The sequence below is a fragment of the Oryx dammah genome, unplaced genomic scaffold (genome assembly GCF_014754425.2).
Source record: "Oryx dammah isolate SB20612 unplaced genomic scaffold, SCBI_Odam_1.1 HiC_scaffold_27, whole genome shotgun sequence".
NCBI lineage: Eukaryota > Metazoa > Chordata > Mammalia > Artiodactyla > Bovidae > Oryx > Oryx dammah.
In genome coordinates, this window is record NW_024070211.1 from 2,426,455 (window position 1) to 2,444,885 (window position 18,431).

The 18,431-nt window shown below is 55.7% G+C and overlaps 1 protein-coding gene across 1 annotated transcript in view; it reads right to left on the reverse strand.

The window, feature by feature from the left end:
* The window catches only part of IFFO2 (intermediate filament family orphan 2), a 50,008-nt gene extending 34,005 nt beyond the window's left edge, over window positions 1-16,003 (reverse strand). The window contains exon 1 of the mRNA XM_040229414.1: window positions 15,025-16,003. Coding sequence (XP_040085348.1) covers window positions 15,025-15,695 — 671 coding nt within the window. The 5' untranslated portion in view covers window positions 15,696-16,003. The remainder of the gene's footprint in view (window positions 1-15,024) is intronic.
* Between the last annotated feature and the right edge of the window lie 2,428 nt (window positions 16,004-18,431).

The window sequence follows — 18,431 nt, forward strand, 5'->3', positions numbered from 1 at the left end:
CAGATGATGGATAGATGGATGGATAAATGGATGGATGGATGGATAGATGATGGATGGATGGATAAATGGATGGATGAATAGACAGATGATGGATAGATGGGTAAATGGATGATGGATGATGGATGGATGGATGGATGGAAGGGTGGATGGATGGATGGATGAATAAATAGAGAAGTGATGGATAGATGGATAAATGGATGGATGGATGATGGAAGGGCGGATGGAAGGGTGGATGGATGGATGATTAAGTGGAGGAGTTCCTGAAAAAGAAGAGCAAGTCTTCAGGGTCTGCTGGAACGATTCCTTACTCTTGCCCTCAAGGCCTGCCTGGAACCACCTTCCCAGGATACACACCTCCCAGCATCCAAACCCCCTTCTCTAATTTGTACACAGAGGTGCACACACCTACGCACCCTCCCAAAGCTGCGTCTGGGAACGAGGCTGGGCAGTGGTGGAAGCCCAGTGACAATCCTCTAAGACCCAAGTTCACACGCCAGCTCTGCCCCTTTTCCGGTCGTGGCAAGTGACAAGACGCTTCACCTGCCGAGACTCGGATTCCCCATCTGTACAGTGGGCACAACCACATCCACCCTTCAGGAGTCTGGTGAAGATTGAGGATCTTGTGCAGTAAAAAAAAAATGGCTGTGAAGTTTTAAACTGTATCAGCCACAAGGGATGCTCTCGGGGAACCATGAGGGGACTGTTACGGGGTTCCAAGGTCCTGGCGTCCTTCTGGGAGGAGGTGAGGACGACCCGAGCCTCCCAGGGCTTCTCTGCTTGGGCCCTGTGATCCCTTCCACCTCGTTTCCCACCTTGGGGGCGGTGATAGCCAGGACTTAAGCCCAGCAGAAGCTACAAAGCAGCCTTTGTCTCGGAGACAAAACCCTAAACCGGCTGCCTTGACGTCAACCCTGGGCAACCAACGCCAGGACAGCCTTCAACATCACCCTTCTGCCTAGGTCTGGGAGTGAGGGCTTCACCCACAAGCCCTGGCAGAGACAGCCTGTGGGCTCACAAGAACCTGGAAGCCACCTTCCCATGGCTTTAAGAAGGAACAGCTGCCCCAGTGACCCCTGAGGTGCGAGACAGGACTTGACCCCCGTCCCCTGTATCTGAGGCCAAGGGCCGGGGCCAGGAACGTGTACCCATTCTTCAGCCTGGGAGACTGAGTCCGGGCTGAGACTAGAAGAGTCCATCAGGTTCAGGTTCGAACTCTAGCTCTGCCCCTCCACACGAGACCTCAGGACAGGGCTGAGACCTCCTGAAGCCGCCTCCGCCTCAAGGCTGCTGGGACTTGGGAGGCAGGGACAGAGAAGAGACTCCCCGTTCAAGACCACCCTCCAACAAGGCCCCTGGGAGCCTCAGGGTCCAGGCGACACAGCACGCTGGCCGCAGCCTCGGGGCCAGGTCTCGCCCTACAGTGACCCTCTGCCAAAGCCTGCTGGGGAGGACGGGGGATGTGACCTCCTCCCGGCCGGTCAAGAGGGCGGCCGCGCTGGGGAAGGGAAGTGCTCTGAACACAAAGGCCACTCTGCAGCCGGAAGCGGGAGGGCCGAGTCTGTGCTCACTGTGTGGGGCCTGGGGGCTGGGGAGGCAGGGCCGGGCTGAGACAGAGGCATACAGCAATAGCAGCTCAGGGGCCTGCACCACACTTGGCCCTCGGTGTGCCCCATCTCACTGGAGCCTCATTACAACCACGAGCTAGGGCTGTCAGCCCCATTTTACAGATGAGAAAACTGAGGCCTGGGGTGGTGATGCAAAGCCCAGGTAGTCCCACTCCAGGATCAGAGCTCCCACCCAAGTGAAAGCCCTGATCGCAGGCTGACAGTATAACTAAGGAAGAGCGAACAAATCGCTTCTTTTTAAAGCCCCATGGATCAACCCTGAATATTCATTGGACAGACTGATGCTGAAGCTGAAGCTCCAATACTTTGGTCTCCTGATAGGAAAAGCCGAGTCCTTGGAAAAGACCCTGATGCTGGGAAAGATTGAAGGTGGGAGGAGAAGGGGACGACAGAGGATGAGATGGTTGGATGCCACCACTGAGCAAACTCCAGGAGATAGTGAAGAACAGGGAAGCCTGGTATGCTGCAGTCCATGGGGTCACAAGGGGTCAGACATGACTTAACGACTGAAGGATGACAACAATGGATGTATTATGCCTTGAGGCCCAGAAAGGAACAACCTATAAATTAGGGATCCCCTGAACTCAGCATCAGGTTAATCCTGGCTTGTCTGTAGCCTGGTGAGCGCCAGCCTGTCTCCCAACATGGATAAGTCCTAATGTTGTAAACATCAGTATTTTATTTAAAGGCAAGTATAAAACCAGTTACAATGTAATATTAAGATTTTCCATAGAAAATTGTATAAATGTCCAAACGTACTATTTGTCAGGGCACAGCCCCAGACTGTGGACTCAAGAAACATGGTCTTTGTGGGGACTCAGGGGTCAGCCTTTATAGTTCACCCAGTTCCTCACTATGGGCCAAGTCCTCAGACCTCCAACGCCAGGGCTCACCCCAGAGAAGAGGGGATGGGAATGGCCCGTGCTGGGCCGGGCTCGTCAACAGTGCTGTGGGTCTCACCATCCCGTTTTATACCAGAGGAAACCAAGGCACAGAGAGACACACAGCTAAGCGCACAGCTGGCAGACAGGGTCGGCAGGTCAGTCACCATCCCAAGACGCCAGCATCAGGCCGAGCTTAGGGAGCTGCGTCCTGCTACAAGGAGACGAACCCAAGACGACCTCAGATATCTCCTGTGCAGCTCTGCAGCACTGGGGACCCAGCCGTCTGGCCAAGAGGCAGGGTTCATTTGGTCCCTGTGGGCGCCACCTCGACAGGCTCCCAGACCTCTTCACGCTAAGCTCTCTGACCTCTGGGAGTTTTCCAAACCCCTCCTTAAAGGACCAGCAGCCTCCAGAAGGATCCCTTAGCTCGAGGGTTTCAAAGGAACCCTATTTAGGGGACTGGGTTCCGGCCCCGACTGTGCTGTGACCTCAGGAGAGCTGCTCTCCTGCTCCGGGCCTCAGTCTTCTCATCAGTAAAATGGCCGTGGGTATTTAAGTGGGAGTAGAGAGAAAAAGATACAACACTGAGGGATGAACTCCCCGAAGTTCACAAGACAGCAGGCACATCTAGGCATCCGCGATGGCAGGAGAACAATGTCTCCAGGAAGCAGGGGAGGGCCTAGATGATCTCAGAGAGAGCCTCAAACCCTCTTGACCCACCAGGAGGCCAGAGGAAGGGGTGCGGGAGGGCGGTCAGCTGGGAGAGTAACGGTGAGCCGCCTAGTCCCCGCAGCCCCGAACTGCGTCTAGAACCGCGTTGAATCCTAGGCCTGGATCTTGATGGCAGCTGGGAAAGCTGAGGACCCCGGGACAGCACTGCCCTCTAACCCTGCAACTACCTCTCTCACCAACCTCCTCTGCCCCCCACCACGATGTCAAGACCCTAGCCCCAAAGTGCAAGGAGTGTGCACTGTGGGGTCCTGACCCCAGGGTGCTCCACGTCCACAGGGGAGAGACACGGGCTCCTAGCCCCACGCTCACAGACACACAGGCTCATGGAGCCTGGCAGGAGGCAAAGAGCCCCCACGCAGGCCTGGCATCGGGCAGGGGTGAGAGACTAAAACAAGGAAGAGAGAGAAGGAGAGAGGATGAGAGACAGCAAAACTGAACAAAGAGAGCCCAGAAGGCCCCGAGCGGGGAGGGAGGGGCAGAAATGGGAGAGAAAGAGCAGGCCCACCTAGCGGTGTCCCAACTCCGCCCAGAAGCCACCAGCCCGGCCCTTTCAGCTCCTGGCCTCTGCACAAACTGCTCTCTCCACCTGCAGCACCCTGTGCCCCCTCTCTTCCACTCTTATTTGACCTTCCGAACATAACTCAGCTACTGTCTCCTCCAGGAAGCATTCCTTAACTGGTCTTAAGCTGGCTCAGCTGCCTTCCAGAATTGCTGGGCTTCAGGCACGACAGAGTCCCAGCAGGGTCCTCTCTGGTCCAGCATTCTGACTTTGCAACGCGCTTTTCCCAAATTGATTCCTGTCTCAGCCTCCTCCCCTTCCCCGGATGGCCTTCTACCCATTACTACAGCTGCCCAGGGCAAATCGGGGCGGGGGGGGGTGGGCCACGGGTCCTGGGAAGATGTCCTGACCCTGCCCAGAGAGGAGCCTGTCTGCCGGGGAATTTCACAAGGTCCACTTAGACCAGCAGCTCTTCCCCTCCCCCCAGACGGCCAACAGACGGCAGTGAGCCAGGAAGCTTCTTAAATAACCCAAGTAATAAAAGTGGCCAATTAAGAGGGTGGAAGGCAGTGTCTCCACTGCGGGGGTGTCTCTCCATTGAGCAGCAGACGCACAGGGGGCTGCGTGCAGGAGCACATTCCGAAGTCGGAGCACGGAGGCCAGAGAGCGCTGAGCAAGCATCTCGGAGCCAGCTCGGAGCCAGCCCCTGCCCGGCGCGGCCCAGGCCAGGGCCCCAGCGCCCCCTGCTCCTCCCCACAGAGCCCCCGGCCTCGCTGAGTGTCCTCACGACAGCTGCCCGTGCCTCAGCGCTGTCCTCCCCTTTCTCTCGCCACTCATGCAACAGGGCTAGTGGTCCTCATGTTGCAGATAAGAAATCAAGATCTCCCTCAAGGTCACAGGGCTGATAAGTGGTGGAAACACTCCAGGACTCCTCTCTCCCCGACCTCCAAGTCACACAAAGGCTCTGCTCTGAGGTGTTTCGTTTCGAAGGTTTTGTTCAGCACCCGATCCCAGCTTGACGTGTGACCAAGGGAAGATCTGCTATTAAGGCAAGGGGAGGACAAGACTTTTCATGGAACTTCAAGCGGCCCCTGGTTGCCCGGGAAGCTGGAGAAGAAGCAGCAGTGTGGGTTTGAGCCCAGGGCCTCCGAGCACGGTCATCACAGGCACTGCTGCTGCTGCTGAGTCGCTTCAGTCGTGTCTGACTCTGTGCGACCCCATAGACGGCAGCCCACCAGGCTCTGCTGTCCCTGGGATTCTCCAGGCAAGAACACTGGAGTGGGTTGCCATTTCCTTCTCCAAGGCATACAAGTGAAAAGTAAAAGTGAAGTTGCTCAGTCGTGTCTGACTCTTCGCGACCCCATGGACTGAAGCCTACCAGGCTCCTCCGTCCATGGGATTTTCCAGGCAAGAGTACTGGAGTGGGTTGCCATTGCCTTCTCCACATCATCACAGGCACAGCACGTGACAATTTATAACCTGCTGCCACAGGCATCACTTGGTTTAATCTGTCAAACAGCCTCACGAAGCCAGGTTTATTACCCCCATTTCACAGCAGGAAAAACTGAGGCTCAGAGCAAGAAAGCTGCCTGCAATTGATATGCCCCTTCCTGGGTACCACAAAGCGTAAGAGGTTGGGTCTGAAGCCTGACTTCCTGGGTTTGAATCCTGGCTTGCTGCTTCCTGTCTTGGCCCTCAGGGTCTCAGTTTCAGCATCTCTAAAATGGGCCACTGATAGTATGCAACTCATAGGGTTATTATGAGGTTCCACGAATTAAACTGCTTTTGAATAGCACCTGGCAGAGTGTAAATGGTATAGAAGTATTTTTTAACTAATTAATTACTGCTTACTGTGCCCGTAGTCTGCACAGGCACTATTTGGGCAGGGGTTTGTCAGGTGGTACTGTCCCATTTGCCTGGTTCCCCAGACTCTAGGCTGCTGAGGGCAGGGGCTGTGCATGCTTCACCCCAGTACCCAGCACGAGGCCTGGCTGGGTGCCCAGCCACTGTCCAGAGAACAGAACTCCGGCTTCTCGGACACCCATACCCAGCAGTCTCATCTTCCCCACCAAGAGACACAGGATGACTGTAACAAGTTCCCCATTCCCTGGCGAAGTTCACAGCACCCACCGAAAGCAGAAATCAGACCTGAGCCCAGGGCGCAGGCTGGCTTCCCTCCAGCCACCGGAATGCCCACTGCCCTCTCTTGCTTGTCATCAGGCAGGGAGGGCCCCTGACCACTGCCCGGGGGGCCCTCAGGTGCTGGGCATGACAAAAGGAGCATTAACTTAGAGTGTGAGCCCCAAATCCTGCCCTGGCTCGGCAAGTGAATTTTCCTTTCTGATCCTCAGTTTCCATCAGGGAGGGTGGTCACAGGGTTTAAATCAGATCACGTGCAAAGTGCTCGGCAGGTAACGATTCATGTTCCCTGCTCACTCTCCCTCCCTCCTTCCCCACCCACGTGGATACGCCAACTAGGAACTCTCCCCTACCCAGAGCCCGGTCCTCAGCGAGCAGCAGGACTGGACCGCCCTCCAGGGCCACCCGGGAGGCTCATCTGCTCGCCCCTGGCACTGATTCATTGGCTTCACAAGAAGATAATTACCCTACAGTCACAGCAGGAAGTCTTCCCCGCGTGGCATCCACCTCCTGTTCTGCCACCCGCCGCAGCAGTATCACGTCAGGCGCCGGGGAGACCCACACCTCAGCCTGCCGCCCACCTGCCTCCGCCACCCTTTGCCAGCTTCACCAGCCTTCAGCCTGCATCTTCCCCGGGGAGGAGCCTGAACCTGGGGTCTGGAGACCCAGGCTGCCCTCCTTTGAGATCTGCGGCAGACGTCTTCACCCTTCTGAACCTCTCATCCGTAAAATGCTGCTAAGTTGCTTCAGTCGTGTCCGACTCTGTGCAACCCCATAGATGGCAGCCCACCAGGCTCCCCTGTCCCTGGGATTCTCCAGGCAAGAACACTGGAGTGAGTGGCCATTTCCTTCTCCAATGCATGAAAGTGAAAAGTGAAAGTGAAGTCGCTCAGTCGTGTCCGACCCTCAGCAACCCCATGGACTGCAGCCCACCAGGCTCCTCCGTCCACAGGATTTTCCAGGCAGGAGTACTGGAGTGGGGTGCCATTGCCTTCTCCGCATCCGTAAAATGAACAGTAATCAATTCCCACTTTTCAGGATGGCTCTAATAAACAAATCTCACTTATTTAAAGATTTCCTCACAAGGCTTAGCACATAGTAGGTACTCAGTCAATGATGGCGATTAACTCATTATGATTTATTTTAAACCTTTTGGCCAATGTTTCCACATCCCATGGTTTCAATTGATTTTTATATCAACCCTGGGAAGCAGAACTCATAAGAAACTTTATCCCCATTTTACAGAGCAACTCATCAAGGTACAAGAGACTAAACAGCATGCACAGAGTCCAGGTCACTCTAGGAAAGTCACAGAGACACCAGGCTTTCCGTGTCCCCATTGCCGGGTGGGCAACGGGAAGCTTAGCCCACAGCACAGGCAAACCAGGGCCATGAGCAGGGTGCCCCCTGGGCCCCTGGGCAACTCTAGCTGCCCCCTGCCACACCCTTGGGGGCTCAGCCAGGCCACAGGCCCTGGAGGGAACCAGCAGCATTTGCCAGGTTTAAGTACTGAATGACAACTCGTCTTGTATCAGGAACTAGGTAAAAAAACCACATCCTGCCCAGGAAGCCAAGCAGGGGTGCCCATTGTGGGTGGGAGGGCACCGCCCTGGCAGGCATCAGCAACCTTCACCAGCCTCGTTTCTGGCCTAGAATCTTCTAAGCACCTCACGGCCAGTCATGCCCAAAGGCTGCACCACCCCCAGATGCTGCCAGCAAGGTCAGGGGCCACCCTCTTTCCAGAGCCCCGCCTGGATCCTGACTTCTGCCCACCTCACAAAGCTGGCACTACCACCCCTTAGGGCCCAGCCTTCCGCCCTGTGAAGCCTGGCCGTGTAACTCTTAGAACTTCTCGTGCTGTAGCCATGGGAGCCCATGGCCTGTCCTTCGGTGTCGGGACACAGATTTCGGCAACCCCCTTTTCCAGATGAGAAGGTTGAGAATCAGGGAGGCAAAGGCAAAGCCCAGTTTTTATATCCTGTGCTGGGAGCATTTGGCATCAGTAGATGGGTTTTCATTCAAACTTGTTGAAATGATGTGTCAGGACCAGAGTCCTGGTCTCCTGACTCCAGGTCCAGACCTTTTGCTCGACAAGCTGCAAGTTGGCCAGATATAGAGTCCATGTGTGTGGGTCACCCATGGCCACGCAGACCCACTGGGGCCTGCCAGCACACAGCAGCCAGGCACACAGAGCCTCCCTCACTGCACAGATACTTGCTCAGCATGGACTCCAGCCAGACCCTGGCTTGGCTCTGTGTGTACAAGATGAAGAGGGCAGACCCAGAGCCGGCCCCCGCAGAGCTTACAGTCGGTGGAAGGGGCAGACATGTCCCAGGCAGCTACAGTTCAGGGTGGAGGGTGCTGTGCCAGGGGAGGCAGGGGGCGCTCAGGAATGCCTGATGGAAGGTCAGGGGAGAGCTCGGGGAACAACAGGGCTGCCTCCCTCCCTGCCATGCGCCTGCAGCCATCTGTGACCTGGGAAATAACCCGAGCGCCCGGCCGCAGCGCATCGATAGGATCAAAAGCCAGGACTCCACGGGCAACGTCCAGGCCCTCCGATACCACTGACTCATGGCGCGGTTCAGATCAGTTCCTTTGGAAGTCCACGCATCTCCTGGTGGCAAAGGACGTGTGAGCTCTGTGCTGACCCTTCTGTGTCCTTCAAACCCCGACACGTGTGGAGATGCGGGCACGGGCTTGGAGAGAGAGCCTGACGGCGCATGTGTGCATGAGCGTGCGTGTGTGTGTGTGTGTGTGTGTGTGTGTGTGTGTGTGTGTGTGTGTGGCTCAGGGGCCCCACATCCGGTGGCCAAGGAAAAAGCCCCGCCTCGAATTCCTGGGAGAAGGAATCTTCAGTGTCAGCTGTCTCCCTGCTTCCTGCCTCCTTTACTTTTCTGGGACCTCATTCCCTTCCTTCCAGCATAAGGCTCTGAAAGTCCCTCCCAAATTTGTCCCCAGAGAGCCTGCCAGCCAAACCAAGAGATTCTGGAAGACGAAGTGGCTAAACGGAGTGGGGTTTGTGTGTTTCTTTTAAAGGAGGCTGGGAGAAAGGGCAGGGGTGACTGGAGATTTCCGGAGACACAAATCAACCACTTAGAGTAGGAAGAACAGCCTCTTTAGATGCTGGACAAAGAAGCAGCCCTTTCTCCCTCCTCCCCCAGCACCATCTCCGGTGCCTTCCAAGGGACAGAGAGCGACGACGTGTCCTGAAATGGATGTGCCCGGCGTCCAGCGCCGGGCCGAGAAACCCTTGTAAAATGAAAGGAACAGATATCGCGGAGGGTGGGAGGCGGGGGTGCTCTGGGATGGGGGATGTCCCGGGAGCCTCGTGTGCTTAACCCAGGCGCTGACTTACCCCCTTCCGACCTCTAGGGGAGTTAGTCTCCCTCTTTCACAGATAGCAGTGGGCCAGGCAGCTCAGAGAGGCCAAGCAACTGCCCGCAGTCAGGCAGAGACTGGGAGAGCTGGGATTCGATCCCTGCTTCCTCCAGCCAAAGCTGCCCCCTCCCCCACCAGGACAATCAGAAATAAAGAAGCTGTATCCTCGGCGGCTTCAGAAACAATGGAAGTGCGGGGAAAGAAGCCCTCTGAGCAGCTTTCCGGGGAAGCCTTGTGGCTTTGGGGCACTCAGGGGCCAGCACCCTCCTGCCGAAGGGCCTCCCGGGGCATGATGGCAAAAAGGCAAGGGACAGTCCAGCGGGCCCACCCCCAGCCCGTTTTTGGAGCTCTGCATTCGGGCTGACAGCCCAGCCCCTTCCGGCTCAAGATCAGAAATAGCTGTTACAAAAGTCCCTCCCATCCCCGAAAGTAGCTTTTTAAAAAATGCTTAAAGGCAGACACATAAAAAGGTGGAGAGCATTCTGCCAAGTCCCAACAGAAGGCAAATGGTGCAGGCATCGCCTCGGGGCAGGAAACAAAACTTTCCATGACAGAGGGACGTTCTGCCCGACTTTGTGTGTCAGCTCCCTCTGGGCCTCAGTTTCCCGTCTCTAATGTGAAAGTATTCCGCTGAATCAGCAATTTCTTTCTTTTCTGCCAAACTGTAAAATGCTTGGTTTCCAAACGACTCTCCCTCAGAATATCAATTTGAGAGCCATGAAAATGGAGCTGCTGTGGTTGATGGGGGCAAAATCCTAGGTGATCTGCCCCCAGCTGTTCCCCAAATCACCTCACAGTACCCTGCTCCAGATCCCAGAGTTCCAAAGAGCCCGCCTGAAAACCACCGGGCTGAAGGATCACCCTGGTCCTCCAGGACCTCAAACAGAGCTCCAGTGAAAACAAACCAAGAGCTCCAGGCAGACTGGAGTCGGGGCACAGACACTCAGCAACACGCACAGGCTGGGGACAAAACCAGCCCGGTCCAAACCACGCCGGGCCTGGGGCTGGAGAGGGGCGGCCGGGACAGAGAAAGGCCCCTGCCCTCCCAGGAGGCAGGCAGAGCAGTCCTGACTCAGACCCTCCAAGTCACAGACAGACGCAGAGCGAGCTGGGAGGGAGGGCCTACAGGAAGCCTGCTGGGTATCGAAGACCCTCGGCTCAGAAACAGCAGCGCCTGGCCCAAGGTTACACAGTGCCTCACGGCCGAGTGGGGCCTGCAGGCTCCAGGCACTGGAGTCTGGGTCCCTAGGGTGCCCATTCTGATGCCGTCCGCCTATCTACAGTTCAGCTAGCTCCGGCAGGACTCTCCCAGGGAAAGGCCCCCCGCCTGCAAACTCAGAACAGGATATTTCGGTGACACTGCGTGGCGACAGGGTGCCGATGTTTGTTTTGGTTTCCAAATCAACGCTTGACAACCTTGTCAGCTATAGTTTCAGTGACCACACTTCCCGCATGGTAAAGAGCTCGGAGCTGATTGGCCCATGGGGAAATCAAAGCAGGAGTGAACCAGGCCAGGGGCTCTGGTTTGGGTAGGCGTTTCCAAAACACGGATCCTATCCCAATGACGCACATGAGCTGATGTGCGGTGGTACACAAAAGATGACTTTTTAAATTTACATTTTATTGACTATGTGAGTGGGTAAACAAAATGTGGTCTACCCACATGGAGGAATATTATTCAGCATTTCAAAGGGATGTACTGCTGGTATAAGCTACAGTGTGGATGAATCTCACAAACATCATCTGAGTGAAAGAGCCAGGCACAAACAACAACATGCTGCCGGACCCCGTTTATATGACAAGTCTACAGAGACAGAAAGCAGGTCAGTGGCTGCCTGGGCTGGAGGAGAAGTGGGATTCACTGCAGAGGTGCAAGAAAGACCTTTTTGAGGTGATGCGAGTGTTCTAAAACTGCATTGTGCTGATAGCTGCACAGCTCGATGGATTGACTAAAAATCATTGAACTGTATGTGTAAAACGGGAAAACTCTGCGATATGCAAATTATACCTCAATAAAGCTGGCTGAAAATTTAATGTTCAAAAAACTAAGATCATAGCATCTCTGGTCCCATCATTTCATGGCAAATAGAAGGGGAAAACATGGAAGCAATGGCAGATTTTATTTTCCTAGGGTCTGAAATCACTGCTGACGGTGACTGCAGCCATGAAATTTAAAGGCTCTTGCTCCTTGGAAGAAAAGCTATGACAAACCTAGACAGCATATTAAAAAGCGGAGACATCACTTTGCTGACAAAGGTCCATCTAGTCAAAGCTATGGTTTTTCCAGTAGTCATGTATGGATTTAAGAGTTGGACCATAAGGAAGGCCTGAGCACTGAAGAATTGACACTTTTGAACTGTGGTGTTGGAGAAGACTCTTGCAGGTCCCTTGGAGAGCAAGATCAAACTAGTCAATCCTAAAAGAAATCAATTCTGAATATTCATTAGAAGGACTGATACTGAAGCTGGAGCTCCAATATTTTGGCCACTTGATGGGAAAAGCCAACTCATTGGAAAAGACCCTGATTCTGTGAAAGACTGAAGGGGCAAAAGGAGAAGGGGACGACAGAGGATGAGATGGTTGGATGGCATCACCGACTCAATGGACATGAATCTGAGCAAATTCCAGGAGACAGTGAAGGCCAGGGAAACCTGGCGTGCTGCAGTCCATAGGGTCGCAGAGTCAGAAACGACTTAGCAACTGAACAACAACAACAAAGCTGTTTAAAATATTTTACAAAAATAATAATATAGATGGTGATACACGACTATGGCCGCAGTTCATGGAGGTAGAACCCCAAAAGTCCCCAGCTTGGAAAACACTGAGCTACACAACCAAGGTTGCCTTTTGGAGAGGCAGAAGGGCATCTCCAAGGCAGCGAGTTCCTCCAGGTGGACAGGGGAAACTCTGGAAACTTTCCTTCCCCAGGACAGGCCCTTTCTTTTGCTCACCTCTTGGGACCCCATGCTAGACATCCTGGAAGGATCTGAAGCCTTCAGTGGCCAAGAGCCCAGGTAAACACTCTGGTCTCATTCTCTTATGGACATAAGATCAGAAGTGGCCTAGCAGTTCAAACTCAGATTTACATATTGTCAAGGCTAGGAAGACTCTTCGAGGTCATCTAGTCCAGTGCTTCTTACACTTTTCAAAAAGGTTGATCATATGCCTGCCCTCTTCCCAAAAGAAAATCCTTATGAGAAACCCAAATAAAGAAATAAATATAGAATGTTATTTGTATGAATCTGTACTATAGGCAGTGAGAAAACAGTTACCAGTCCTTGAGGCTGATGAGCCCATTTGGGTCTGTTAACACTTTGAACTAGGATTATGGTTGACAGGTCCACCTTCGGCTTAATTCTATCTCTGGTTTGGGCCACAGAGTATCAGGAAAATCCTGACTCACACAGATTAGTAGCTACAAATGGGACCAGCTTTTAGCAGTTTGCTTTCTGATCTCAGAATATTCTTCCGACGAAGAGAAGGCGGGGGTGGCTCTAACTTGACTCTGAACCAACAAATCAACGTTAAGTCGACTTCCAAGAGTTAAGAGTAAGAACTCAAAAGTGAGTGAGCATATTTTCATGACCATTTGACATTTTTTTAAACATCAATTTTTATTTAACATTCAAGGAATGCCTAAGGCATCTCTGAAGCAGCCTGGAGCTTCAGGCTCTTATCACCTTTACAGACAGGGCAACTGAGGCTCACTCAAAGGAGGAGGCAGACGTGCTTTGGCAAAAATCCCACTTGAGCCCTGAATCAACTTCAGAAAAGATGCATCTCCCCAATCCACCCCCTCCAAAAAAAAATGGGGGAAGAGAAGGTGCACGCGCCCCCTGCAAGGGCGGGAAGAGAGACACACTCACCCTCCACCTGTCTCAGCAGCGCCCATGTCATTCCAGGCAGCACCAGAAGCTGACATCACACCCCACACCCTGGGTGCAACTTGAACTGGGCATTGCTCAATGCCAATCCATCTCCCTCTAGGACTGGGCACGGTGTTTCCATCTCCTTAGTAGCCAGGTCCGAAAGGAACACACACACATGCACAATAAAACAAACACCCTGCAAGCCTGGGGCATGACGACACCACCAACAGTGGCAGACCAAAGGGCCCTCCCGGTTTCACCATCAAAAGCAAGCGACTGTTTCCCTGCCCCACCCCAACAAAGCTGCCCACACAGGGCAGAGAGGTGGCCTCCCCATGGCGAGGCACCAGGCCATTCTCGAGTCCTGCAGAGAGATAACCAGCCCAGGAGAGTAGCTTGTCTCCCCATGGGGTCCAAGACATCTCCCCAGGAAGCCAGGCCCTGCATGGGAGACTGGAGACTCTGGGCAAAACTGACCCCTCACAGCTTGACAAAAGAGTCTCTCATCTTTACTAATGTCAATCTGATTACTTCATACCTTCCAAAAAGCATCACCAGCCTACTCGCCCCTTGTACAGCTGTGGGTGGATTTTATCATTCCCATTTCTCCGATAAGTAAACAGGCTTCCGAGTAGGCCAGTGACCACTCAGTTCAGCCAGAGATTCTCACTGGCAGGGGCTGGAGGTGGCACTTGAATCCTGCCCAGTGGCCAGCCCACCCAGGTGAGATGAAAAGGGAGGAGACCCATGGCCAGCTGTCTGTGCTCTTGTGAGCGCTAGGACACAGGAGCGGAAGGAAAGATGCTTCTCAGGGCATCCTCCAGGCCCTGGGGGTCAAAGCCACAGTTCCCAACACAGAGTTGCCCATGCCTGGGACAGCAGAGGGCCCTGCTCCCTTCCTGATATGCTACAGACAAACCCCTCTCCTTTTATCAGAAGGCCGATTAGGTAACACCGACAGCCAGGTTGCGGGCAGGAGACAATGTCAGTTTCCCAGCTGGGAATCCGGGCTGGACAGAAATGTGCTAGCCAGTTCAGCAAGCAGTCTGCGCCGCACTCCAGCCAGATCTGGTGGTCTGGGTCCATTCACTGTGCAGTCTTCCAGCCTAAGGTTATCTTTGTTTGTGTGGATAACTCGGTCTTTAGGGCTGAATTTGTTGGGGGTCCAAAAAAACCATGAGAATTGAGGGTAGGGAGAAGAGAGGTGAAGGGAGGTGTTTCTAAAACTCGTGGCCAGTCTGATGTAGGTCTGGTCGTCCAGTCCAGCCAGCTGGATGTGACAGAGCTGGAGCAAGACAGAGGGCCCTGGCCTCAGTGGACAGACCCAAGCACTCTGAAACACGATTTTTTTTTAAATTCAAGGAAAAACAGAAAGTTAGTGGATTACTTAAGCGTTGTTTCTTTTCACCCACGGACAGAGGGGAGCCCACTTACTACATCCTTGGGGAAAACACCTAAGTTGCCAGGAGTATCTCACATCCCAGCTTCACCACCGATTAGCCAAGACACCTTAGGCAAGTCACTAGCATCTGTGCCTCGGTTTTCTCATCTACAAAACCAGGATAAGAATGCCCCACACTTTGTGTTGCCATGAGGATTGGGTGACATCACGTAAAACACCTACGGTCATTATGTCACCTAGAAAACAATGTGCCTGGTCCAGTGACGGAGCGGAGGTGTCCCCCACGGTAGTCAGCGCCGGTCCCCATCCTTGGAACTAGAAAACCGAGTTTTCCAAGTCTGCAAACACAGCTTCCAGCCCCACCTGCTAGGACCAGCTGGCCGCCCACCCCCGACCCCAGCCCCTCCGGAACGCACACATTCCGGGGCCGCCAGACCGGAACGACCCCCAACCCCCGAGCCGGGAGTGCGGGGGGGCAGGGCGGGGTCCCACTCACCTCCGCTTGTACTCGTCGCGCTCGCGCTTCACCTTGGCGAGCACGTTGTAGAGCGCGCGGATCTCGGGCGTGATGGTGTCGATCTGCACGCCCACGCCGTCGGGGTGCACCCACGACACTCCAGGGCCCTGCACGGTCTCCACGCCGCCGCCGCCCGTGCGCCGCACCTGCGTGTAGCTCCAGATGGTCCCGGGCAGGCGGCCGTAGTACTGCGGGTGCGAGCCGCCACCGGGGGGCAGGCCGCCCAGGGCCGCGGCGTGGTTGGCGTTGGCGCCGGCCGCCGCGCCGCTGCCCGGCCCGCCGCCGGGAGCGGGGGGCCGCAGCAGCTCCGGCCCAGTCTGCACGGCCTGCTCGCGGGAGAAGGTCTTGTAGCGCAGCCGCCGCTCGCGCTCGCTCTGCTGCTGCTCCAGCTGCTTCTCCAGCAGCCGGTTGCGCCGCTCCAGTTCGTGCACCTTGGCCAGGAAGCAGCGGAAGCGCACGTTGAGCCCCTTGAGTAGGTGGATGTTGGAGCCCAGGTCGTCCCGCAGCGCCGCCGTCACCGGCGACGGCCCGGGCCCGGCCCCGCCGCCGCCACCGCCCCCGCCGGGGCAGCCCCCGGGCCCGCCGCCGCCGCCACCCGGCGGGCAGCCGAAGGCCAAGGCCATCTCTCCGAACAGCAGCGAGTTCACCATGCGCCGGCCGCGCGGCTCAGGGCCCAGGGCCCGCGGCTCCAGGTGCGGCTCCAGCTCCGGGCAGGGCTCCCGGCGCGGCCGGGCCAGGGCGGGCGCGGGATCCAGCGCGGCCGGCCGGGCGGTTCCAGATGCGCTCCAGACGCGGCCTCCGCGATGTCGGCTAGCCGGGCCGCCCCCGGGTGTGGGCGCCGCGGCGAGGGAAGGGACTCGGGCCGCAGTGGAGGCCGCGGCGGCTCGCAAGGGGCGGCGAGGGTCGCAAGTCCCAGCACCGGGGGTTGTCGGAGACACTGTGGAGGCGCCGCGGCAGCCGCGCTTGGAGGACTCTCCGCGGGCACTGCCCCTCTGCGGCGGGCCCCGCCCACTGCAGACATAGGCCCCGCCCCCGGCCGCGCCCCGCCCACCGCGCCTTCCTCTGCGGCGCTCCCGGAGGCAGAGGCCCCGCCCCCAGGCCTCGCCCCGCCTACCCCGCCTTCCTCTGCGGCGCTGCCAAAGCCGGAGGCCCCGCCCCAGGCCCCGCCCAGCCCACCACTGCGGCGCTCCCGGAGCTGGAGGCCCCGCCCACCCCGGTCTCGCCCCGCCCACCGCGCCTTCCACTGCGGCGCTCCGGGAACCGAAGGCCCCGCCCAGCTCCGGACTGGACCCCTCCCTCCCCTGCGCCGGGTCCTGTGGCCCGGCCCGGCTCCGATCCTTCTCCCGGGGACACGGCCCGCAGAACTGCACCAGGCAGGCGGTCAGGTGGGATCGCCGCAGAGCCAGCCCGGCCTCTTAAAGGGACCGGCGGCCTCGGCAGCGCTCGCTTCCCCCGCCAGGGAGTCTCCTCCCCCGCGGTCTTTGCCAAGGAGGCTACCCTTTTCTTCCAGCCACCCCAGCTCCCGCGGTCCCCGATTCCGGCGGAGTGAGGGGGACCTCGGTCCGGAAGGGCTGGGGACCAGACCATCCGAAGGTGCATTCGCACCCACCCCCAGTCCAGCGTGGCGCGGCCTCGATCGACCTTCCCCGGATGAGGCGGCGCTTGCACCGGCACGTCGCCCACGCAGTGGACCCAGGAGGGCTCCTCCACCGCTTACCCCAGCTTCTCGTCCCGAGATCGGCCTGGGCTATGCCGAGCCGGCTGGTCCTCGGGCCCAAAGACGCACCGCGCGGATGCTGGGGACCTGCGTAGGGAAACTGAGCTGAGATCCTCCGGCATGTGCAAGCTCAGCCTGGGCTGCTGCCACTCTCCGGCCCCGAATGACCGCCTCCCTGCCACCGCACAGGCTGAGATGCAGCTGGCCCCAGAGTGGGGGTCCATTTCATCAGCCGCGTGGGGGGCACTTGAGGGCAGAACAGACCTAGAGGGCGGCGCCGACCCAAAGACGCATTCATTCACCCATTCAAATCTGTTTTCAGATTCACCACCCTAAGAAGACAAGTTCTCCAGTCTCCCGGTGTCTCTCAAGGTGTTGGTCGCTCAGTCGTCTCCGACTCTTTGCGACCCCATGGACTGTAGCCTGCCAGGCTCCTCTGTCCATGGGATTCTGCAGACAAGGATACTGGAATGGGTTGCCCCTCACTTCTCCAGGGGACCTTCCCCTCCCAGGGATCGAACCTGTCTCCTGCACTGCAGGCAGATGCTTTACCACTGAGCCACCAGGGAAACCTGGTGTCTCTTAAACCAGTTTGCAAACATCTCTGATTATGTTTTGAATACTGATAATAGTTTCCATTATTGAATGCTAAGTTATATATCAGGTGCCATACTTGTTATCCCGATAGTACAGAGGTCGCTGAGACCAGCGGAGCAGTGATCCACCCCTAAACACACACTGTAACCTGCCTACGCAATGCTGCTGGCCTCTTGTCCATTTCCCCAGTCGAAACCTCAGGGGGGAGTTGACCCCCACATTTGAATGCCTACGGCTGGCACTGTATGCATTTAACTAGATATGTGGCATGTTCCACATTCTTTCGGCTGCATTTTTTGAATTGCAATTAAATTTTTGTCGTATTAACTTTATGTGTTTGTTCCCTCTCTTTGTGTGTAAGCTTGAGGGCAGGTACCCTTTCTCAGAGGGACAAAGGCTTTGTGTTCTCAGCGACAGAAGAGACATAAAGGAGATACGGGCATGCTCTGGGGTGAGGTCGTGGCTGTGATGTTAGTTGGCTATTTTTGATTCAGTCGCAAGAGCAAACCCTCCCCAGGCTTCCTTCCCTCAACCCCGGCTCCTTGCTCCATTCCAAAATTAGGCTCACCTTTCTAACATCCCCAGCAGAAACTCACCTGTCTTAAAATCTTTCTCTGCTTCATGCAACCAGATGTGATCACAGCCCTTCAGTCTTTGATCTCTCCTCTCTTGGTAATTTTCTTGTTTATTTAACCTAAAGAATCAAAGCCGTTTGCCTTATAGAAGGAGTTCATGGATTCCCCAGGGTGGGGTGGGGATTGCTAAGGATAGAATTCTGCAAAGTCCATGATATAGACAAAAGTTACATTTTAATTTTCACTAGTACCTGAATCCGTTCAGTTCAGTCGCTCAGTCATGTCCAACTCTTTGCCTGAATGGTATTTAGTATTTCCCTTAATCATGAATGCAGGCAACGAGAAGTCCCTGTGATGTTATTACTAACAGAAATCACAGGTATTTTCACATCACCTTCAGTTTTTATATATCTCAAAGTATCATTTAAGCTACCATACTCTTAAGATCATCTTCAATTCACCACTAAGTCTTACTTAATGTATTAATAAACATGTTA